Source organism: Entelurus aequoreus, linkage group LG22 (genome assembly GCF_033978785.1).
Source record: "Entelurus aequoreus isolate RoL-2023_Sb linkage group LG22, RoL_Eaeq_v1.1, whole genome shotgun sequence".
Taxonomy (NCBI): domain Eukaryota; kingdom Metazoa; phylum Chordata; class Actinopteri; order Syngnathiformes; family Syngnathidae; genus Entelurus; species Entelurus aequoreus.
Genome location: NC_084752.1, coordinates 18028902 through 18054376, shown reverse-complemented (window position 1 = coordinate 18054376; position 25475 = coordinate 18028902). Strand labels below are relative to the sequence as shown.

Here is a 25475-nt window from a genome sequence, read left to right as displayed (position 1 = left end):
ACGGAATATGTACTTCATTGTACGGAATATGTACTTCACTGTGCAACCTACTAATAAAAGTCTCAATCAATCAATCAATCAATTCCCTTGTGGATCAATAAAGTTTGTCTAAAACTAAGTCTAGTTCGAACTTATATCTGTCAGTAGACTACATATGGAAGCGCTAAAAACTACAACATGGCTGAGGGGGAGAAGATGCAGTCGAAGTGGAGGCACGTAAATAAGACCGCCCACAAAACGGCACATCCTGAATAGATGGTCAGAAAGTGGTTTGAAGATGGTCTGTAAAACATAATCTGTGCAAAATTTGGACCAAATAACTACCATTACAAGTTATGTAGATGACAAAGAAGTGTTTTAAGTGTAAAAAGAAAATCATAATGTTACCATTATGACCATCTCCAGAATACATTTAGAAGGCACTTTTCCTAAGCATAGATGTATAAAACCATGTCTGAAAACCTTGAATCACGCATTTAGTCCACAGTCAACACCATGAAATGTTAAAAATGTTTGTATGAGGTATGCTGTAGTGCCTCTTTAAAACGACGTTGGATCCTTATTGGGGAGAAAAACAAATCTGTGTTACAATTGCTCTGATGTTCAGAAATATTAACAGCTCGTTTCGCTTTAGTTGCATGGTTTTGTTACTGTGCTTTTCTGTTTCGATGTACTTTGCTGTCTGTTTTACAAAATAGTACCCAAATTAGATTCCCAAGTGACAACATACCATATAAAGAGGTGCAGTAAAAACAACACTGACAGTGAACATGCAGCATGCGCACACACACGCACGCACGCACGCACACATCATACATGACATTCCATGTACTTCACCAGTAACATTTATGCCATATAAGGCCTCAATTTGCCTGCTGAGCTTCAGAGCAGCCGTAGTTTTAACTGAAATGGTTATGTTGACTGTTGGGACACGAATGGGCTTGTGTTCAGCTCTCATGTCTCATATCACTTTCACTTTATCACTTTCAAATACTTCAATTTATACGTCACATACAGTATCTCACAAAAGGGAATAAATCACTCAAATTTCAGCAACCATTTACACACGTCCTCTTGAGGGACACAACTATGGAAATTAAACTTGGCTAGAACTTAGGTGTAGTCAATGTACAGCTTAGAAAGCAGTATAGTTTACCGTCCTCTCTTACTGTCATGATTGTATAAATAGCTGACAACACACGTGAGTACACCTCACAGTTAAGAACATTGTGCCAAAAGTGGCAATATTTTTTATGTGAGCACCATTGTTATCTGGCACTGAACTGAATTCATGTTTCCCCACAATGAACCACAACACAGTGCTCATGCAACCCCAGACTTTTACACTACCCCCACTACACTTGACTGTAGGCAAGACGAGATCATTTTGCTACTCGCTTGTGATGTGTGTTGATGTATTTTCAGTGGATAATAAATACTGTATATGCCACTAAACACGCTGCACACTGACTACTCTAAAGTACAGCCAAGTTTCACTTCAACAATATTGTCTCATGAGAAGTTATACTTTAATAAACATGTGTGTCAAATGTGAAGAGTGTATTCCTTTTTTAAGATACTGTAGATGCCATTCACAAAGTCCCCTTCCCCCCGGAAAAAGTTACCGTATTTTTCGGAGTATAAGTCGCTCCGGAGTATAAGTCGCACCGGCCGAAAATGCATAATAAAGAAGGAAAAAACCATATATAAGTCGCACTGGAGTATAAGTCGCATTTTTTGGGGAAATGTATTTGATACAATCCAACACAAAGAATAGACATTTGAAAGGCAATTTAAAATAAATAAAGAATAGTGAACAACAGGCTGAATAAGTGTACGTTATATGACGCATAAATAACCAACTGAGAACGTGCCTGGTATGTTAACGTAACATATTATGGTAAGAGTCATTCAAATAACTATAACATATAGAACATTAGGGCTGTGAATCTTTGGGTGTCCCACGATTCGATTCAATTCACCACGATTCTCGATTCAAAAACGATTTTTTCAGCGGACAATTAACATAATATGAATTTAAAGCTCACACTGTAGCAGATTTTTCAACCTGTGTTTTTCACCCTGTTCACAACTGGCATGAACATTAACAACAGGTGGGAAGTGCAATCTAAAACTTGACTTTTCTAGCCTTCTTTGATGCAAAATCCTCAATTACATCAACTTACAAAATCTGTTGTGCAACTGTTGGATTGATGCTGTCTGATTATGCCAATTCCAGATAGACGCTCCTGTGACATCGAGGATTTCGAGTACGTTTTAATAAGCTTCTGTTTCGCCCGTCACGTTAGTCATGTTGATGACTGCACAGACCCTCCCCCCCACATAACCCAATTGATTACATGTAGGTACATGGGTCTATTTTAATTTAGGAATGAAATACAACTTATTTGGAAGCAGTTGGTGTTGTGAGGCCTCACTGGCCTGGGATCAGATTATCCCCCGCCCCATTGCCAAGTTTCCTCTTGAAGTTCCAGTGTTGCCAACTTGGCGACTGACACTAAATCTGGTGACTTTCCAATCCTCTTGGCGACTTTTTTTTGTAAACAGCTACTAGCGACAAATCTAGCGGCTTTTACCGGTGTTATTGGAGACATTTTTGGAAGCGGAGTTTGAGGAAACACAAGAGAAGGTAGAATAATGTATTATTTTCATCTATTTGTGGTATGCGCATAATAACAGAGAGGTATACCTCAAGTTGTGACCGGGTTAATTGATATACCGGTACTGTTCTTCGACCGTTTCTTGAAAAAAAATATCAGTGAGGTTCAGCTTCAAGATATATGTTAAACAAATCATGATATTTTTGGAGAGAGTTGGGTGTGGTTTCATTTGCAATCTGGGAACGCCTCCACAAACATCTCGCGTACAGAATTGTTTGTCCATCCATCCATTTTCTACCGCTTGTCTGTCTCAGGGTCGCTGAAGCCTATCCTAGCTGCACTTGGGCGTAAGGCAGGGTACACCCTGGACAAGTCGCCACCTCATCGCAGGGCCAACACAGATAGACAGACAACGTTCACACTCACAATCACACACTAGGGCCAATTTCTTTCCATCCATCCTTTTTCTACCAATTTATTGTTGCCAATCAGCCTATCCCTAGGTGCATGTTTTTGGAGGTGGGAGGAAGGAACATGCAAACTCCACACAGAAAGCCCTCGAGCCCGAGAATCGAACCCAGGACCTTCTTATTGTGAGGCACGAACATTAAACACTGTTTCACTGTGCTGCCTGTGTTTGTTTGTAGTAGTTTGTTAATATCAAAGCCATTGTGGTAGTGTACACAGGTAAAATCACTAGAACTTGTCATTGCACATATACTTACATGTTGAACCAGAATAAATGCTGAATAAATAAATAAGCCACTTAATGGATAAACAGTGAATAAACGGTACAAAATAGTAATTGACGAATAAAAACTTGGAAGAAGGAAATTAAATGACAATGGAATGAAATGATAAGTCAATCTCAGACTAAAGACCAGACTATTACTGCGAGACAGCTTGTATCTAGATGGTCAGTTCAGCTACCAACATTCTCAACAAACAGCTGAAACCAAATAAACAAAGGCCAAACTCCAAGGATGTTAATCTGGTTTTCCGATCAGTACGAAGGCCAAACTTCCTGACCACGACTCTGAGAGGAGAGCTTGATCTCAAGCCTTCTGGGAGCACTGCAATGGCTTTAGGGCATGACCATAGGGACACTATAAATATAAATATTATAGCATTTTTCTGTATTTATTGACTAATTTAAACAGTTTGCGTCTATCCTGTTATGCCTAACAAACCCATTGTATTTAATCTTGCCCTTCTTTATTTGGGAGGGCAGAAAGAAGTCTCATTTGTTTAGCTTTGAATTCATACAAACATTTTGTAAGTCTTCACAACGCACAACAGAAAAAAAACACACTTAAAAAAGGAATCATGAAAAAAACATCATGAGAAAGGGATTTTAAAAGTGAGATGTTTCCACTTACGTGCAGAGAATGGATTGGTCCTCACGATCTGTAGACACAAAGACATTTTTAATTTAGAAACCATATTTATTACAGGTTTGGCTGTCCATTGGTTATGTCCCGTATGTTTGGCCTACAACTGCAACCACAGTGCAAAAACACTTTTTAGCAATCACTATTAGAATTATTTGAGAAATTATTAACAAGTTTAATTATTTTTACCGAATTTGAGGCCAGAAATTAAATAGTATATGTACATTTATTAAATGAGGCAACTCCCCAAAGGAATTTCACTTTTTTTTATTCACTGAGCATGAAAGACTGAGGCAAATAATCAGTAAATGGAATCCCTGCCAAGACAAGTGTTTTCATAGCTTAGTCGAAGCTTTGCGCCACTCTACTGCTCTCCCGTGTAACCTGCTTGGCACGGGTGCAAAACAATGTGCACTATTAGTCACCACGTCATGAGCTATTCCACTATGGCACTGAAAAGATAAATTCCAAGGCATCTGTGCCTTAGTTTAATCTATCTTGACCACAGATCTGTAGTATGCACTTAAATGTTGCGTCATGTATTTTCAATATATTAAGCACACGTTTGTCAAATGCACACCTTTTCTTGTGTGTATTCTGTAGTGTAGTGCTAACATCTGTGTGCCTTTGCTTGAAGGATATGCTTTCAGTGTTGCCCACAGGACTGCAACCTATCTGTGGTGGTGGGTCGGGAGTGCGGCTGGAAGACATCATTTAATTTGCCTAATTGTCAATGAGTGAGCGTAATGTGCATGTCATTTTTGTGGACACTGGGAGCATATGGAACACATGGAAAGCAAAACAAATATGTTTAGAAACACAGTTGAATCCTTCTCGCTTTTCAGAAAATGAAAATCTAAAAGGGTGATGAATTAGGGATGTAACAATATGAAAATTTCATGTCATGGTTATTGTGACCAAAATGATCATGGCTACCATTGTCGAATGGGCTCAAAAAGTACTTAATGTTAATGTGACGTCATGTGGGTGACTTCCTGTTGTAGACACCTTGATGTATAAATCGATCACTCGGTTAGAAGAAAAAACATAATATAGGTTCAATGTGCACAATTGGATAACTTAATCATTGGGATATGTTGTTTGTAATGAGGAAAGACGTTAATGCATCGTGTATTCATGTTAACATTTAAGCTTGCTAGTAATTAGTGCATTAGGTCACTTCTACAGCAGTATGACAGGCCCGTGAGTTTATCGAAGTGCGGTTATCAATCATCGTTTTACAATAATTTTAATTTCATAGTGTAAAAATATTACCGCAATTTATTAATAATACTGTTATTTTTTTTATTTTTTTTACTGTTAGTTTTAACATCCATACTCTAAATACTTTCGCTAGATATTGCTAACTTGGGAACAATGATTCCCTCTGCTATGTCTTCTTACTCTCTGGCCGACCAAATGCTTATGAGGTGTGTTAAGAAGCAGAGTTACGATGTAATTTACTGTACGGAGTTGTAACGGCTCGCTCCATTCACAGACTTTTACCATTTTAATGTGTTTATGAACGAGGGTGAACAAATGTATTACCCACACTCTTTGTGGTGGTATGTGTGCCGGGCTGCAAAAAAATGTACAGGAAACACTGGCTCCAGGACAAGATGTCATCAAGTCTTGTTGTAGAGTAACCAAACACCTACACAGACAAAAATCTAAACTCCACAGTGTTTATGGTGCACAGCTGTGACAGTAAATAAAGTACACTGGCCTCGGGTCTGCAGAAACCGAAAATATTTCATTGTATACATAAAGAGGAAAGAAGAGTCTGTTCTTTAATAAAAATAGGGGTGTTTTGTATAAAAAATATTGTACAGAAAATAGAATTATAAATAAATAAAGTCATGATAATATCAGATTAAAAACGCAACAATAAAAATATGTTTTTTTTTGGCACATCAACATTGTCATTAGTATGAGCAATTCAATTGATTTTGTGAACATGTTTATATCTGCTCATGAGAAAAATATTTGTTGGGTTTATTCGATCGTCTAAGCCACAGTTGTCAAACTCAAAGCCAGGGGCCAGAGTTGGCCCGACAAATAATTGTAAATGGCCCGCGAACGCCTGAAAAAATTATGCGTCAGTAAAATACCTTACATTTTCTTACTAGAGGTATTCGATTTTTTTCATTTTGACAGAATAAAATATATGTACTGCATGAAATTGCTTAACTTTTAAACTTTAATATTATCTAATATTGCAACATATACAGTATTATCATATTTATCAAACAAAATGTTTGTGAAACTAAAAATAAATGCTTAAATATCTGCTAGACTTATGATTTCAAAGCAAATTGTACACTGTTAAATTGACAATAGATTTTAGGGTAAAATTGACAGTGGTTTTATAGCATCTTACTGTAAATTGAAAAAACTAGTGAAGTGAATTATATTTATATAGTACTTTTTTCTAGTGACTCAAAGCGCTACTACTGTTTTTTACGGTAATATTCTGTCGACGGTTAAAAACTGTCAGTTCAGTTTTCAGAATTAAAAAAAAACAGTGGTACTGTTTATTCATTAAAGTAATACGTTGGAAAAACCACTGTAAATTTGACAGTAAAAGTTTTTTTTCCATAAAACCGTGGTACTGTTTTTCCATTTACCACAACATGTTGAAAACCCCCCACTGTGTATTTTACAGTAAAATCTTGGTGACTGAGTTGCCATTTTTTTTTACTGTATTTTTTTTACAGTGTACGTAAAAAACATACATAATGAATCAAATGCATAGGCAAATTCATATGTTATTTGCTGTTACAAGCGGCCTTCTGAGGGAAGCCATAACTATGATTTGGCCCTCAATGAAAACGAATTTGACACCCCTCGTCTAAGCAGAAGTTTTACAGATTCTGACTTTGTAACTATTCAGTTATATCTCATATTATTATGACTTTATTTTCGTAACAATAATAGTTTATTTCATTGTAATTAATTTGTATTGTACAATGTTTATGTATTAACATATAATGTCAGTGGTATGTCTACCATGTTTGTGGATTAAGTTTCAGCAGGACTTTCCACATTTTTTGGAGTGCATGTTGTGCTTTTGTTAGTTTTCTTCCACAATGCTTACTCTGACATGAGTATGCATCTGTACAAGGGACAAGGGACTCACTTTCCAGCCAATAGAACCATTTAATAATGCTAAACGAGAGCTGTGGGTGAGGAAGAAGTGATTTTTAAGATGCATGTTAGCCCCTCTGAGTCATAATGAGTGCAAATCTATAAATGATTTGGCGCACTTTAGGAAGTGTAATTATTTTCCACAGGCTTGTTTGGCTTCACCCAGTTAAACTACGTCATTCTGATTTGTGTTTCCATTAACACTTTCTTTATGCCGGCCGGGCTGGTCTACATCACATCAAAGATGTTGTGTCTTTCGAGTGAAGCCATATCAGTCTTCCAGTGTAATGTAGTGACGTCTTTGCAAATGCAGCTAACAGGACAAACCTTCCCCCTCACACTCAAACAAGCATGTGGCGAAAAACTACAATTTAGAAGGCAATCAGTGCAAAAGACATCTGAATATGTTAGATTTAAGTCTGTCATTTTGGGATAATAGGTTGTATAAATGTTACTGTTATTTGCACTTTAGCAAGAGTCATAATAAAAACAATAATTGAAATGTAAATATAGACACACATTATTAAGGAAAGTACTCCGAAACTCAACCTAATATGAAAATGAAATACCCGTCTACATTCGATTCATACCTCTCGACCACCATGGGCAAGACCAAAGAGCTGTCAATGGACCTCGGGGACAAGATTGTAGACCTGCACAAGGCTGGAATGGGCTACAAGACCATCAGCGAGAAACTTGGTGAGAAATAGGCAACTACTGGCGCAATAATTTAGAAAAGTAAGGAATATGTGATAGAAGTCAATTACTCTCGCTTTGGAGCTTCAGCTCAGAATTAAAAGGGAGAAGCTGACGAATGATTTTGACTCAATTGGGACCACTGTCACCAAAAAAAAAACATTTTGTTTGTAATGGATTGAAATTCTACAGCATGGGTCATTAACTGGTAGAGTCCGGACTCAGAAATTGTCCGATACAGCCCTGGACCTACATTCACAGCTTTGATAGACTTTATGGTACTGGTTGAACAGATCAGCAAACCAACTGATCAACTGGATGTTTAGCAATAGTTAAGCCATCCCACATTATACTACTCAGTCAATCAATTCTGTGCATTCCAGGCGCTAAACTTGGCAACTCTAAATACAGAGACAGACGAAAGAGAAGCGGAGCAAGCCAGTTACACAGACCAGACCTCAGCTCAGTGATTCTCAAATATTTTCTTTTATGCCCCCCCAGGAAAAATAAAATATTTCACCCCCCCCCTCCCACTCTAGTCTTCACTGTGACTATAAATAGTATAATTTGTATATACAATTGTTAAAACTATACCTCTGCATAACATTGTACGTTTATTAACATTAAAAGGAAACAACACACCGGTCCTTCCTTGTCTCCCACCGTGGTTACAGTGAAGCCAAGTGCTATATACACTTCATCATATTCTGGTATGGCAAACAAAAGGATATTCCTCGAGGTCCCATACGCCCGCCCTTGGCACCGCACCGCGCCCCCCAAGGAGGGTCCGCCCCACTATTTGAGAAGGACTGCCTTAGCTTGAGGAAATGTTCTCTATCTGGACCTACCGGGTATTTGTATTTTAGTAGAATTGTAGTTCTACAAAATCCACTAAGTCCCCTGAAAGATAGCACATGTTCATGTGGGTGTGACATGACCACCTTAATGACTCAGACAAGGCTGATTTATTGTAATATGGTCAGATGGCACCAAAACTGAGCTCCACTGGACTAGACATGTTTGAAGACCGAGAAATGCTTGCAGAACGTGAATTAGTACTGGATAACTTATATGTTTCCACTTCCATGTTTGAGAGTGGAGATGGTCTTCCTGGTGACCTAGTCAGAGGTGGGTAGTAACATGCCACATGTACTCGATAACATTTACTTAAGTAACTTTTTGGATACATTTTTCTTGTTGGAGTATTTTAATGCAACATACTTCTTACTCTTGAGTATTTTTGTGAAGCGGAAACGTTACTTTTACTCCGTTACAATGAGTTTAATAACGATCGGTATACTTATTTATATCATCATTATATTCATTTATAATCTTTTGACTACCGCTTTCGAAAATGTTTTAATTTGGGTTGGGAGAGCCACTTTTTCCAGCATTGTCACGTGACTCTGTTTCACCAATACAACGTAAGCACTCTTATTGTTTAGCTCCATTTCACTAATCAAACAAAGCCTGGCAGTCACATGACTAAACTCCAACCACATAATATAATAAAACGTAACATGACATTTGAAGCAGCACAACTTTTCAATGTTTACTTACAAACTAGGAAAATAACATTTATATCCTGCACTGTCATCTGTGTCAGTAGAAATGTTAACGTTTCAGCAAGAATTCCACTTACAACTAGAGAAAATGTTGCGGTAAGTTGTAAATGTTTTTTATATTTTAGCTGTGCATATGCAGACAATCCTGTTATTACGTCATAAGTGTTGTGCATCTTTTGTGGTACATGCCGTGATAAAGTCTGTATATGTGCCTTTGCTAATGCCAATGTCTACTTTTGCAGGCACAATAAATAAACACAAAATTAGTACTTTGGCGCAATGTTTACAGCGTTGATTTTTGTGCACATCATGCCATGCGCGTTTTCAAGACAAGAGGGTGTAGTGTGCAGCCGTGCTTGGAGGGTCAGTGGCTGCGGTGTCGAGAGCGGCGGGATATGAGGCTGAAGAGAGAGAGAGAGAAAAACAAGGCGTGCGGGCGTGTTCAGGGGTTAAAAAATGTGTTCCTGTTGGCGGATCTGCTGACCACTCTCTGGGTGGCGGTGTCACTGGTGGTGGTGACTGCCTTTTGTCGTGGTTAGGGCCTTGCATGGCAGCTCCTGCCATCAGTGTGTGATTGGGTGTGTGAATGGGTGAATGTAGAAATAGTGTCAAAGGAAAAGCACTATAAAAGTATAACCCATTACCATTACCATATTATATATATATATATATTGGTCAATGGCGATCGACGGGTTGGCGACCCTTGCGCTAAAGCAATGGTACTCTTACTTGAGTACAACTTCTACTACTCTCCCTACCTCTGGTCAGCATTTCTCTGCCTCCAAACATGTGAGGTCAGGTTGGTGACAAATAACTCCATTTTGGAGTCATCTTATCATGTCATACTCTCCAAAGCCTTTACTGAATCATTCAGATCTTCATTGCCAAATTTCAGAGGGGCCTATCTTCTTGAGCAGGATAATTTTACAAGCAAAGCGAAGCGTGTTACCACTGGTTTTCTGGGTGACTGTAGTTCCAACTACATTGAGATCATTACCAATCTCCTAAGGTATCATTCATGGCTGATCCTTCACTTTTATCAGAATTACCCTTACCTTACCTTACATTAGTTCAAACGTGCGGGTGATTTTGTGTTACATTGTATTTCTTTCAGTTTCAAAGGATCTATCTTGGAGTTGTCTTAATCACCATGTAAAATTGCTTATTCTAAGCCGTAGCATGTCTATGGCAAATCCAATGTAAATTAGCATTGAGCTAGCGGATTTCGAGCGGAGCCTTACTCTATCAGTACTTGTTGGCATGGAAAATTGCGAAATTACCTAGAGGCAGTCCGACTGAGTTCGCTCAGAGTGCGGTTTGAGTGCTTGTTTGCCTGCCAAGTATTTGAGCCGGCCCAGTCTGCAACCGGACGTGATGTCACATGCGGTATCAAAATGTGGCACCATTTGATTTTAAATGAATTATTACCCAGTATTATCAATGGAATTCAGTTGGTGCCTATAAAAGTACTGAGTTCAGTTCCTCTCATTTGCTGTGCCACAGATATAAAAATGCAGCTTTTACCTGAAGTTTGACAATTAATTTGTGGGCTTAATGTATAGTTGCTCTATTCTTCTTTAAAATACCAAATAGTTAAGCGTTTTAAGCAAATTAAGGAAGGGAGACGAAGGGGATAGAAAATACTTTACAGACCACCACTCCTCTCTCAACCCAGATGTCAACTCCTCAGAGAAAACTTCCTCACGTCAGCAAGAGATCCACTGGGCACGACCCCCTCGGCCCACCAGAAACAGATTTCATGGGAAAGCGGCTCATTTGAAACCATACCACAGTCGAGCTAGCAGAGACTCATTTACTGTAAGCACGGCTCGAGCACCAACACTACAAAACACTCCTAAGCAGGTCATTACATTGACAACACCACTGTCAAAAGTTACAAAGGGTCAACTGCTGAATAAATATTGGCATTGAAACATTTCAGCCAAGTGAGAAACCAGAAAATGCAAAACCACACCTTGCATCATGTTCCTGTAGGCGTTGTCGGTGATGGAGTAGATATGTGGCGGGACTTCATGACGCTTCTTCCCTTTGTACATGTCGATGATCTTCTCTGAGTAAATGGGCAACATCTTGTAGGGGTTCACCACCACACAGAACAGGCCAGAGTACGTCTAAATGTAGAGGCCATGAGAACGGAGATAGTATGACGAGAATGTTGGCACACCTTTATTTTCATAAATGTTTTATTACTTGAAATGGCATATTTTTAATGCATACTTACATAAATAAGCCCTGAGAAGTACCTCTCACGGATATTGTGCAGCACTGAGGCTTCGTTCAGGCAGGTGAGCTCAGCCATGTCTTCCACCTTGCTGAACTTGGGCGGGTTCATCTTCTGAATGTCATCCTTGTTGACTGTCAACTTCTTGCCATTGTCAGCCACTTCCACCAGAACCTCCTCGCCATGCTCCTCCTTGATGCTCGCTGCCTCAAAACCATGTCTCTCCGAGGGGATCCATACCAGCTTCTTGGCCGACCAGTCGGCCTGAGCCATTGGGCTGTTCAGGAAGTCCTTGTCAACAAAGAGGAACTTCTCGTCCTCGTTAGGGGCCTTCTTGGACATCTTTGGGTCGGGTGGGGGCTGGGGAAACTGTTGGAATAAATTAACAGAGTGTTACAGTAGACAAGGGATTCATATATATGGCCCACATTCCTGGGTGGATCTCCCGTGAGAGGAAGGTGGGGGGGTTAATCATTTTGCAATGCAGTCTGCTGAAAATTATGGAAAGCGTCACTCTACATAGCACCTGGCACTGTGGTCAAAGTTGGAATTGCTGCAAAACACATTTAAAAATATTCAACACTCTACTGCCGTCTGGTGGCTAAAGTGGATAGTGCACCCCCGCCAGACCCCAATTTGTCATGTTTCATATGTCAGGTAAACCGGGACGAATGGGGCCACATAAGTCCCCTTCCTACTGTTAAAAAGAAACAAAATAGTGAGGGGAAAAATTTGTCTTAGATTAGTAAAGAAACACTTGGCTGGAGAGCGGGATTTGACACAATGTTGATTTAAGAGATCATTTATCACTTTGTTGTGAAATTCCATAACATGCAGTATTGTGCTGTGCAAACTAGCGTTGTTTAATGATTTTCGCAGCAGTCATTTGACCAGGTAAAACAGTAAATATTGTATAAAATGAACTGGAATAGGGTTTTACTCCATTGAGAATATGGATAGGCAGATTCCTGCAACTTTAGAGTGTTGTACAAGTTATTGTTCAATTACTTCTGCAGTGTATCGAAAATCAGTAGTTCTTTCTCATGTAGTAAACCAAAAGGTAAATAGACATTTCAGTGATGGAGAGTACACTTTTACCCAAAGCAGTAAACATTCCCAAAAGTTGCACGTTAGATTTACTTTTTTTCAACCAGAGAAATCCCAAACAGTCATACATTTTGACATTTACGGTGCTAACTCCAAGTCATAATCTAATTGACAACATCCAGTTTTAATTCCCTCCCTCTCCCTCTTTGACTGTCTGGAGGCTTCGGTCTCGTGTTGTGATGACCATATAAGGGCCCCTTCTCTGGACCATGGCTCTTTTCTGCGGACCTAAACAGCAAGGCAAGTGAACTCCCAAACAAAGTCCATATAGGGAATAGTATGTCTCGCGCTGCTCTTGTAGTTTACTCCAAAATGATAATATTAAAGCAGGGAGCTTGAAGGGGGGCCTGGGCATTTAACAGTCATGCTTCACATGGACCCCTGGAGGAATCCATTTTTATATGCAACAGTCATTGATTGAATTGTGACGGTCACACAAGCATTGGTTGGAAGGATGCACATGTAAAATGCTTGCTACAACCATGCACTGTACTCTTCTGCTATCACACAGCCTTGGTCCAGTGATCATATGAAAACTCCATTCACTTAAATGGGATTGCCCTTTAAACTTTTGAGTAGACAATTGAGTGATTCTTGGATTATGTACTAAGACTGCTGTTTTGACCCCACTCCCTCTCACTGTACAAAACCGCCACTCAATATATGAGAGTGGGAACTATGCTGAAAAAAGCCCCTAAATCCTTCTGAGAAAACATAACTGGACCTCTGGGAGATGCCTAAAAATTAAAAAAAAAAAAAAAAGACATTACATGAGATGAGCAGTGACTCAGTCAGCGAGTGAACATGCTTCTCAGGAAACAATGCTTTCAGATGATACTGCGAAGCAGACTTTTCCTGTATGAGCTGCCAGCTTCTTACACACTTGAACTGTCACCACTGTGACTTGCGATAACCCTTCCTTTCGCTCTCTTTATTGTGCCAACACGGCCATTTAATGCTGAGGACACATGTCTGAAGTGGAGTTGACAGGATAATAATAACTGGCAGATTCAAAGACTGCGTTTGACTTCATGACCCCTTTTTTACGTATATTATTATTACCTCAGTCAAGGGTATATTTTCATTAATACAGTATACGATGAAAAAACAACTAATTTTGATGGCAATCTGGATAAAGCACTTTGGTTATATTTTGAGCATAGTATATAACGCTTTCAGACTTGGCGCTGATCCAAATAGTAGGAACTTGGAGGATTTCTACTGAGCACTTTTGTGGTGAATATTGCAATATTAAAGATATTTATTTTTGCATTACTCATCATACAAATGTACCTGTTCACATTTTTCGCTGATTAAAAAGGTTGGCAAATGCCTTTCTCAAATGATTCCATATTTTATAACTTTATTATTATTATTGCTCAGATGGTAGCGTCACCATGCCAGAAACTTGAGGATTTCGGGCTCGAATCCAGCTTGCGCCATCCGAGTCACGGTTGTTGTGTCCTTGGGCGAGACACTTCACCCACCCTGCTCTTGATGGGTCATGGTTAGTGCCTTTCATGGCAGCTTCTGCCATTAGTGTGTGTGTGAATGGGTGAATGTGACGTATAATGTAAAGTGCTTTGGGTATTTTGCAAGTATAGTAAAGCGCTAAATAAATACAGACCATACCATACCATACCATACCAACTTTATTTATAATCTACAATTGTATTATTATTATTATTATTTATAATACATATTATATATTTATTATTTTATATTTACAATATTATTTATAATTATTTATAATATCCATCCATCCATTTTCTACACATTATATATTTATTATTTTATATTTACAATATATACTTATTTGTGTAAGCTAATTACTCTTCTCAGACTGGAAGTCTCTGCAGAGAGTGGTGAGGACGGCGGAAAAGATCATCAGGACTCCTTTTCCTCCTATCCAGGAAATCGCAAAAAGCCGCTGCCTGACCAGGGCTCAGAAAATCTGCAGAGACTCCTCCCACCCTCACCAAGGACTGTTTTCACTGCTGGACTCTAGAAAGAGGTTCCACAGCCTCCGTAGCAGAACCTCCAGGTTCTGTAACAGCTTCTTTCCTCAGGCCATAAGACTCTTGAACGCATCATACTAATACCCTCATTTCTCCCTCAAAAACTGATTAACTCACTGGAATATAAAGACAATATAACATACATCCATAAATGTGGATGCATATGCAAAAGTGCAATATATTTATCGGTACAGTAATCTATTTATTTATATCTGAACCTTATTGCTCTTTTATCCTGCACTACAGCAAGCTAATGCAACGGAATTTCGTTCTTATCTGTACTGTAAAGTTCAAAAGTGAATGACAATAAAAGGAAGTCTAAGTCTAAGTCCAAGTCTAAGTTCTGCTTCTGAACTACTGCACACAAAACAAGCTCCCCTACTGTGTGGCAGGCGCTATTATTTTTCTGACAAACACACCACATGGTGGCGCTATCATCAATTGCCAAAGTTTGACCCCATAAGTCAGGGGTGCCCACAGTACGGTTGAGGGGTCATTTGCGGCCTGCTTCTTGTTTTTTTGTCAGTGACAATTTTCATGCGTCCTGTCATGATGAACATGTGTACAAATGTATTGCAAGATATGGTAAGTTAAAGTGTAAACAGGATTTTTATATCACATTTATAATATTAATCAAGAACATCCATCCATCCATCCATTTTCTACCGCTTGTCCCTTTTGGGGTCGCTCGAGCCTATCTGAGCTGCATTCGGGCGGTAGGCGAGGTACACCCTGGACAAGTCACCACCTCATCACAGGGCCAACACAAATAGACAGACAACATTCACACTCACATTCACACACTAGGGCCAATTTAGTGTTGCCAATCAACCTATCCCCAGGTGCATGTCTTTGGAGGTGGGAGGAAGCCGGAGTACCCGGAGGGAACCCACGCAGTCACGGGGAGAACATGCAAACTCCACACAGAAAGATCCCGAGCCCGGGATTGAATTTAGGACTACTCAGGACCTTCGTATTGTGAGGCAGATGCACTAACCCCTCTTCCACCGTGCTGCCCTAGTCAAGAACAATAACAATAAATTAAATATCTCAAGGGAATTAGATTGATATGAAGTGAATTATATTTATATAGCGCTTTTTCTCTAGAGACTCTAAGCACTTTGCATTGTGTAACCCGTAATCTACATATAAAGCAGTGTGGGTGGCACTGGGAGAAAAGTGGGTGGGTGAAAAGAAACAAAAAAAACAACTTCTATTGTTACCTACAGTGTTTATCATTTACACCCTGCTTTGTCAGCACTAATTTGAATAATTATTTATTGTTAAAATAAATAAATAAATATTGTAATAATAATTATAATTTAAAAAAAAGATTAGATATGAAGTGAATTATATTTATATATCGCTTTTTCTCTAGAGACTCTTAGCACTTTACATTGTGTAACCCGTAATCTACATATAAAGCAGTGTGAGCGGCACTGAGAGAAAAGTGGGTGGGTGAAGTGTCTTGCACAAGGACACAACGGAAGCTGGATTCGAACCAGGAACCCTCAAGTTTCTGGCCATTTTTGGAATGCAGCTCATTTGGCCTTCAGAAATTAAAAATGTATCAAAGTGGACCCACATCCTTCTATTTTTCTGTACACTGCCCTCGGGGGAAAAAGTTTGGACACCTATGCGTGGGGCGCGCCAATTCTTTCACATGGTTGTACAAGAATAAGAAACAATTATTGTGTAATAGAGATTATTGTACGATTGCTGCAGTAAACACGACGAGAAAGAACCCAGGGAACAAAGTGACCTTTGCAGGTCCTGTGAAGATTTGACTCATTTCCTCTCTCGGAACAACATTTTTCTCAGTGACCATAAACACATTTAGATCTAAATTGCTTGGTGTTAAACAACATGGGAACAGCAGTATTCGGATTAAAGCAGAAGAATGACACTTCTTTCAAGGGATTGTGGCTGTGGGAGTTCTGTAGTGTTTTTTAATTTTATAAAACGTGGTGTGGTTTGTTTATTTAATGAAGTCACAATATTTTGGTTAAGTTTCATAACAATAAATCTGAAGTTGCTTTTTGGTAACTCAAAGGAAAATGCCACAATGCTTACAAATAACATTTGGATAGCAATGCTAATTTATATTTACACCTAGTCTACCTTTATACAAGAGGCAGATTAAGGCACTAAAATACGCGCCATCACCATTTTTTTTTACAAATACTTTATTTTTGACGTAACCCATGTTATTAGAAATTTTAAAAACACCACCACTTATTTCAAAAACCATGACAGTAATTTCTATAAACCCGAACAGAAATTACAGTTCAATATTACAACAGTCTTCCTGTTCCTCAAACGCCCCACACTCAGCGTTGGCGTAACACCCAAACCCTAAATTCTAAGTTCGAATACATACTCACTTAAAGTGAAAAAAGACGTGTTTCGAGGAAAGCCTTGGAAGAGGAAAGCTGTGGTTTTGGAGCGTCCGGCGCAGACGAAGTACTCCCCACACGAACAGTCCGAAAAGACCCCTGTCAAATTGTCAGCCTTACCATTTAAACTGCTCGGTCGCGCGCGTGGGCGGGGCTTCACAGCTGCACTTTCCTCCACCCGGAAGTACAGGACCATCCACGATGAGGCAGTGAGCATGCGCACTGGACGCTCCGGCAGGTTGGCTAGTGATGCAATGTATTGATTGATTGATTGAGACTTTTATTAGTAGATTGCACAGTACAGTACATATTCCGTACATTTTAACCACTAAATGGTAACACCCGAATAAGTTTTTCAACTTGTTTAAGTCGGGGTCCACGTTAACCAATTCATGGTAAAGGACTATGGAATTCTCTTGACAATCAGATAAAAGACTGTAAAAAAATATATTCCAATTGAAAAAAATATATAAAGACAGAACAATAAGATCACATGGACAGTCGTAAGTGTTTACATTTTGCTTTATATTTATTATTTTACTTATTTTTTTGTCTGGTTTTGTATCATCCCGTGAGGTGTATGTTACTTTTTTTGGTTTGCGGTTTGTACTTCATGAAGTTTTGCACTTGTTGTGTTTTTTGTTTGTTTTCATTATATTTGGATGTATTTGTTTGGTTTGTATGCTATCCATTAAGTAAGACTATACGTATTATGTTGAAAGGGGCAGGAAAATAAAAGATTTTCTTCATCCTTTTCCTTCTCAGGCATGTGTGTTTAGTTGCTGAGGTTTAATTGTCTGTTGATCAAAGATGTTCATCAATGAAGGGGATACATTAAAAATGAAATGAAATGAAATGAATAGGAGACGTGCAATAATATGGAGCAAAATAGAGCTGATCTGAGAAACTCTGTGGACACATGCCTACAGAAAGTGTGTTTTTATCATATATTAACATGTCGTGCAATAAGACACTACTTTGTTTCAATGATGGGCCACACAAGTGGATCCTGAATTTGACTTAAAAAATATGCACCTTTTTAAGGGTTACTTAAAGTCTTCCTTGAGTCAGTTAACTAATTTGATGGATAGGATTGAAATGGCTCTTTTTATGATTTTTTTTACATTTAAAACACTTCCTTGTGGTCTACATAACATGTAATGGGGTTTCTTTGGTCAAAGTGTGCATTGATCAGGGGTGCAACAACTTTTTGTCTCCAAGAGCCAAAGTGAAAATGGGCCAAACATAGATTGTTACCATGCACCAGCACCACGAGTAGCCTAATACTGCCATATACAAACCCCATTTCCATATGAGTTGGGAAATTGTGTTAGATGTAAATATAAACAGAATACAATGATTTGCAAATCTTTTTCAACCCATATTCAATTGAATGCACTACGAAGACAAAATATTTGATTTTCAAACTCATAAACTTTATTTTTATTTTTTGCAAATAATCATTAACTTAGAATTTCATGGCTGCAACATGTGCCAAAGTAGTTGGGAAAGGGCATGTTCACCACTGTGTTACATGGCCTTTCCTTTTAACAACACTCAGTAAACGTTTGGGAACTGAGGAGACACATTTGTGGAATTCTTTCCCATTCTTGCTTGATGTACAGCTTAAGTTGTTCAACAGTCCGGGGGTCTCTGTTGTGGTATTTTAGGCTTCTAAATGCGCCACACATTTTCAATGGGAGACAGGTCTGGACTACAGGCAGGCCAGTCTAGTACCCGCACTCTTTTACTATGAAGCCACGTTGATGTAACACGTGGCTTGGCATTGTCTTGCTGAAATAAGCAGGGGCGTCCATGGTAACGTTGCTTGGATGGCAACATATGTTGCTCCAAAACCTGTATGTAGCTTTCAGCATTAATGGCGCCTTCACAGATGTGTAAGTTACCCATGTCTTGGTCACTAATACACCCTCATACCATCACAGATGCTGGCTTTTCAACTTTGCGCCTATAACAATCCGGATGGTTCTTTTCCTCTTTGGTACGGAGGACACGACATCCACAGTTTCCAAAAACGATTTGAAATGTGGACTCGTCAGACCACAGAACACTTTTCCACTTTGTATCAGTCCATCTTAGATGAGCTCAGGCCCAGCGAAGCTGACAGCGTTTCTGGGTGTTGTTGATAAACGGTTTTCGCCTTGCATAGGAGACTTTTAACTTGCACTTACAGATGTAGCGACCAACTGTAGTTACTGACAGTGGGTTTCTGAAGTGTTCCTGAGCCCATGTGGTGATATCCTTTACACACTGATGTCGCTTGTTGATGCAGTACAGCCTGAGGGATCGAAGGTCACAGGCTTAGCTGCTTACGTGCAGTGATTTCTCCAGATTCTCTGAACCCTTTGATGATATTACGGACCGTAGATGGTGAAAAACCCTAAATTTCTTGTAATAGCTGGTTGAGAAAGGTTTTTCTTAAACTGTTCAACAATTTGCTCACGTATTTGTTGACCAAGTGGTGACCCTCGCCCCATCCTTGTTTGTGAATGACTGAGCATTTCATGGAATCTACTTTTATACCCAATCATGGCACACACCTGTTCCCAATTTGCCTGTGGGATGTTCCAAATAAGTGTTTGATGAGCATTCCTCAACTTTATCAGTATTTATTGCCACCTTTCCCAACTTCTTTGTCACGTGTTGCTGGGATCAAATTCTAAAGTTAATGATTATTTGCAAAAAAAAAAAAGTTTATCAGTTTGAACATCAAATATGTTGTCTTTGTAGCACATTCAACTGAATTTGGGTTGAAAATGATTTGTAAATCATTGTATTCCGTTTATATTTACATCTAACACAATTTCCCAACTCATATGGAAACGGGGGTTGTACAAATATAATGCAGTAGAGATTGTCATGTTCAATAGATAGCAACTAGTTTGCTTGTAAAAAAAAAAAATCTATAGATTTTACAGTAAAAATCTGACTACTGGGGCGGTATAGCTCGGTAGGTAGAGCAACTTCAGGATTCCAGGTTCGATCCCCACTTCTGCCATCCTAGTCACTTCCGTTGTGTCCTTGGGCAAGACACTTTACCCACCTGCTCCCAGTGCCGGCCACACTGGTTTGAAAATGTAACTTAGATATTTGGTTTCACCATGTAAAGCGCTTTGAGTCACTAGAGAAAAGCGCTATATAAATATAATTCACTTCAACTTAGTCACCAGAATTTTCCTGTAAAAAATCTTTGGTGTTTTTTACACCAAAAATGGTACCGCTGTTGTTTTTACGTTCAAATTCTGGTGAGTGGAATTTAAATGAAATGAGAAATAATATTACTGTTATTTTAACCGCACATTCTTGGTGACTGAGCTGCTACATTTTTACCGTAAAAAATCTACATACCATGTTTTTACAGTGCATTACTGTAAATGGAAAAATGGTACCACTGATGATTTTACTGTACATTTCTGGTGACTGAGCTGCCAGGATTTTACAGTAAAATCAACTGACTTTTTTTTGTAAAGTGTAGCCTTGCGGACGTGCCATCAATGATTGTACTGCTTGAAAGAGGTCAGTATGAATATGTACTAAATTTGGTAGCCACAATTTGGGCATCCCTGGCATAGATTGTGTCTTCAAGCTGCTTTCTGACCCTCTCTACAGAATGCACCGTTTTGTGGGCAGTCCTAAATACATGGCTCACTTTACATCGTGTGTATTCTCCCCGTCATCTGTGTTGTAGTTTTTAGAGCTTCCATATTGAGGCGCCAGTTTACGCGTGACCTTGAACAGGCTTTGGGCAGAAAATTTAAGATTTTGACCTCAATTATTACTTTACCTGTACATCGCATAGCTGATAAGGTTGGTTTATTAGGAGAAGGGACATTAGGAGAAGGGACATATTTGGCTAACTTTGAGGCTTGCTTGCACATTGTTACATTTTCTCAATTGTGGGGTTAAATATTTAATTTGTTCAGTATATGGAATATGTAATTGACTCAGTCACTCCTCATAAGGCAAGTCAGCGGTCCCCTTCACAGGAATCCCCTTTACTGTAACCGCTCCGGAAAGATCCCCCCTCAATAAGCAAAGTCATAATTCAGATGGTGTAGGGTCAGTGTGTGTGTGTGTGTACAGCTCTTTCGAATTCCACCACCACAAACAGCGGTACCCCAGCCTTCACATTACCTCCCTCCCCACTCTCTTTCCCCCTCCGTCTTTCCAGTGGAACTTCCTATATAAGGACAGTGTACTATTTGCGCCAATAAATCAAGGTGAGAGTTGATAGCTGGAGCCTGTTCTGTGCCAGAGTGGAAGCACTGGTGTGTGTGTGTGTGTGTGTACTTACAAGGAGGACCTGAGCACTCCCTCTGGCCAACATCACGCAGGCAGTGGTGATGCTCTCAAGTTTTAAAAGGTAGGCTGACCGGTGCGTAGTGAGGGGACAAGGAGTAGGGAGGGAAGAAGAATGAGACGAGGGGCCAATGTGGAGGAGGTGGAGGGAAATAAAGAAGGAGACATATTGAACAGAAGTTGCAGTGTGTTCCATATAAGGAGAGGGGGGGTCTGTTTGGAATCTTAGTTTTCCGTGTTACTTTTAAAGAGTAGCGCAGACGAACACTACGATCCCCAGTGACTAAATATGGTACAGCAGCAATAGCTTTGCAGTAGTACTAGAAGTGATAGTCTGTGGCAGGGGTGTCCAAACTTTTTCTACTGAGGGCCGCACACTGAAAAATCAAAGCAAGCGGGGGCCATTTTGATATTTTTTTATTTCATAAACCAATACAATATATGTATAAAAAATATACATTAAGGCCTCCATTCAGGCTTGATCCCGGGGACCCCAAAGGGTTTTGGTCCAAAAAATATTTAGAATGTGTGATTATTCAGTATTATTATCTCTAGATCAACATTAGGTCTATCTGTCCGTATGCTCTTTTTGTCAAAGAAAACCCGCTTTTTTTATGGAAAAAACACAAAATATGCAATATTTTCACCCAATAAAATTTTTAAGAGGAATATTTCAGATTATATAATAATTGGAGCCTTAAAAAGGTCAATAACTCATAACACCATTGATTTTAATTCATTATTATTTTTTGAGCAATGACACTTAAAAACAAATCACACAAAAATTATTGGGGAACCAAACGGGTCCTACTCATTAAAGTGTTAAAAAATAAAGTATCCATTTGTTTTTACTGTTTACTTTTAACACAATAATCTCAAGATCAACTTCAGATCTATCCGTCAATCATACGTTGTATTGTTGTTTATGTTTTTTGTTTGTTCGTTTTAGGCCCTTCTTTAAAAAAAAAAAAAGCTAAATTTTTTTATATGGCAAACACAAAATATGCAACATTTTCCCAAAAAAATATCTCAAAGTGCAATATTTAATGTGACGTAATTGGAGCCTTGGATAGGTCAATAATTCATAATAACATTGATTTTGATTCATTATTATTTTTTAAAGAAAGAAACAGCCTGCATGGCAGCTTTGTGTTATTAGAGTAAACATTGCTACATTTTCTTGTTACATTTCTCCTGTTTGGTCTTTCATACCACTTTTTATGTTTTTAATTTTTTTAATCGTATTTTAAAATGGGCCGTGGGGCCATTAAAAAATTACCTGCGGGCCGCAAATGGCCCCCGGGCCGCACTTTGGACATCCCTGGTCTATGAGGATTTTTCATGACCGTATTGCTGTGGCTCATATTTATTAATTTTCTCCCACTTGTTTGGGTCCAAGTCATGGAGGCAGCCTCCTGCGGCCCACAGCTAATGTTTTAAAGGCCCACGGCACATTCTAAAAATACTATTAAAATAAACAAAAACATAACAAAAGTGAAATAAAAAAGCTTACAGGTGAAATGTAATTTAGAAACAGTTGCAATGTTGACTAATAAAACAAAGCTGTTTTTTTTCTTTCAAACGGTCATTGCTCAAAACATAATATTGAATCAAAATCAATGTTATTATGAATTATTGACCTATCCAAGGTTCCGATTACCTCACATCAAATATTACACTTTGAAAAATATTTTTGGTGAAAAATGTTGCATAATTTGTGTGTTTGCCATAAAAAACTTAGTTTTGTTTGACAAAAAAGGGCGAAAAACAAAAACAAAAAAACAACATAAAAAAAACTAAATTATTTTGAAATGAGGAATCGATCCGAAGTTGATGTAGACTCCAGAGATTTAAGCGTTAAATATAAAATGTATGTATGCCCTGGCACACCATTATCATCATTTCATGACCCAAGTAAAACACTTTTTACACTTTTATACCGAAATAAATACACCTACAACTTATTAAATAAAAACATAGAAAAAACTACCAGCAGCGGTAAAGTTTAGATCCATGAAGGAAAGAAGAAAGTGAATGAATGTTTATCACTGAATACATTTACATATGCATACATTTGTTTTCTTTTGTATTTTTTTTTTTTTTATGAATGAAGTAACGTTTATGACATTTTTCCAAAACACAATATAGAATGTGAGATGTAACAGGATAATGCATACATTTGTCATTTGTTTTCAAAACGCTTACAAAAAAGTGGGACCCCAAAAATGTACCGTGTGACCCCATTTTTATGACTTGATGGGGTCCCTGGGACCCCATTTTGAAAATTCATAGCGCCAACACTGCTGTCAACAGAGAAATTTTTATTTATTTAAATAAATATATTATTTATAAAGCAAGTTCGAGTATCATTGGCAAATTTTCACCTATACGTATATGCCTTGGCACGCATATATGTGTCCTCTTTTTGGGATTCCAGAATATGGTCAGCCTACCCAAACTGGACACCCTTGTTTGTGTTTACAAAATCTGTGCATAAAAATGCTGAACAGATCAGAGGCCAACATTCATTTTGAACAGGCTCGACAAAGACTAAATGACAAGGTGGGGTGTAATGGGGTGTCATGAAACCCATACTCCTGCAGCACCACTAACAAGGCTTGCAAGGGTGTAAAGCTGATCCAATGTTCTAAGACTAGGACGAAAACAACATTGCGCCTCCTGTAGCTGAGGTTCGACTAAGCGGTCGTACCGTTCTCTCCAGCACTCTGGAATAGACTTTCTCATGGAGGCTGAGGAGTGTGATCCCAATGTGGCTGGAATACACCCTGTGGTCGCCCTTCCTGAAAAGGGGGACCTCCAACCCGGTCTGCCAATCCAGATGGGCTGTTCCAGAGTTTCACTCAATGTTGAAGAGACCTATCAACCATGAGACATATCTGCTACAGTTAAATATTTGTTTTAATAATACAAAGTTGAGCAAACGTTCAATAAGGAAAATCATCACCTTGCAGTCTCCTAGCTCAGCTGGCTCCCTCATTTCTTCCAATCAAATTGTGACATTCTGGCCTCGCAGATAATCACTTGTATGCTGATAAAGTGAAATGTCTCTTCTGCCTCGCTGTTGTCATTCCGCCATCATTGTTAAAATCTCAAGCTCTCCTCTCATTAGTATACTTGGACTGGATAAGCACCAAATCAAACAACTGTGACCTAATGTTTAAAGACCAAAGTTTATTTTTCTATATCAGTGGTGTCAAACTCGTTTTCATTGAGGGCCACATCACTGTTATGGATGCCATCAGAGGGCCGCATGTAACAGTGAATAATATATGAATTTGCCTATGCATTTAATTATTATTTGTATTTTTTACGTACACGTAAAGAAAAAAAATCCATACATTTTTACAGTAAAAAACTGACTACTCAGTCACTAAATAATGATAAATGGGTTATACTTGTATAGCGCTTTTCTACCTTCAAGGTACTCAAAGCGCTTTGACAGTATTTCCACATTCACCCATTCACACACACATTCACACACTGATGGCGGGAGCTGCCATACAAGGCGCTACCAGCACCCATCAGGAGCAAGGGTGAAGTGTCTTGCCCAAGGACACAACGGACATGACTAGGATGGTAGAAGGTGGGGATTGAACCCCAGTAACCAGCAACCCTCCGATTGCTGACACCCCACTCTACCAACTTCGCCACGCCGTCACTATAATTATATTGTAAAATATACAGTGTTTCTTTATAACATACTACAGTAAATGGAAAAACAATTAAACTGTTTTTATAGTAAAAAATTGCAGCTTATTCACCAGAATTTTACAGTAAAATTTATGTTTTTTAGAACATATTACTGTAATTAGAAACAGTACCACTTTTATTTTTAATTCTGGCAATTGAGCTGTCATAAAAAACAGTGGTACTGTTTTTTTCCCCATTTACAGTAATACACCAGACAAACAACAACCATGGATTTTACAGTAAAAAATGTCTTGGTTGCCA

At 38.7% G+C, this 25475-nt stretch overlaps 1 protein-coding gene and 1 long non-coding RNA gene across 3 annotated transcripts in view; both read right to left on the bottom strand.

The window, feature by feature from the left end:
* The window catches only part of myh11a (myosin, heavy chain 11a, smooth muscle), a 46509-nt gene extending 29199 nt beyond the window's left edge, over positions 1-17310 (bottom strand). For both annotated transcript variants that reach the window (XM_062032991.1, XM_062032992.1), the window contains exons 1-4: positions 17172-17310; positions 11663-12031; positions 11396-11552; positions 4001-4028 (exon numbers count right to left, since the gene is read on the bottom strand). In XM_062032991.1, the coding sequence (XP_061888975.1) occupies positions 4001-4028; positions 11396-11552; positions 11663-12004 (527 nt within the window). In that variant the 5' untranslated portion in view covers positions 12005-12031; positions 17172-17310. The remainder of the gene's footprint in view (positions 1-4000; positions 4029-11395; positions 11553-11662; positions 12032-17171) is intronic.
* A 4205-nt stretch (positions 17311-21515) lies between these two features.
* Positions 21516-24590, bottom strand: LOC133639948 (uncharacterized). The gene is made up of 3 exons (XR_009823876.1): positions 24469-24590; positions 24214-24380; positions 21516-21572 (listed from the first exon to the last, which is right to left on the bottom strand). It is a non-coding gene; the product is annotated as an uncharacterized LOC133639948 (long non-coding RNA).
* Positions 24591-25475: the final 885 nt, after the last annotated feature.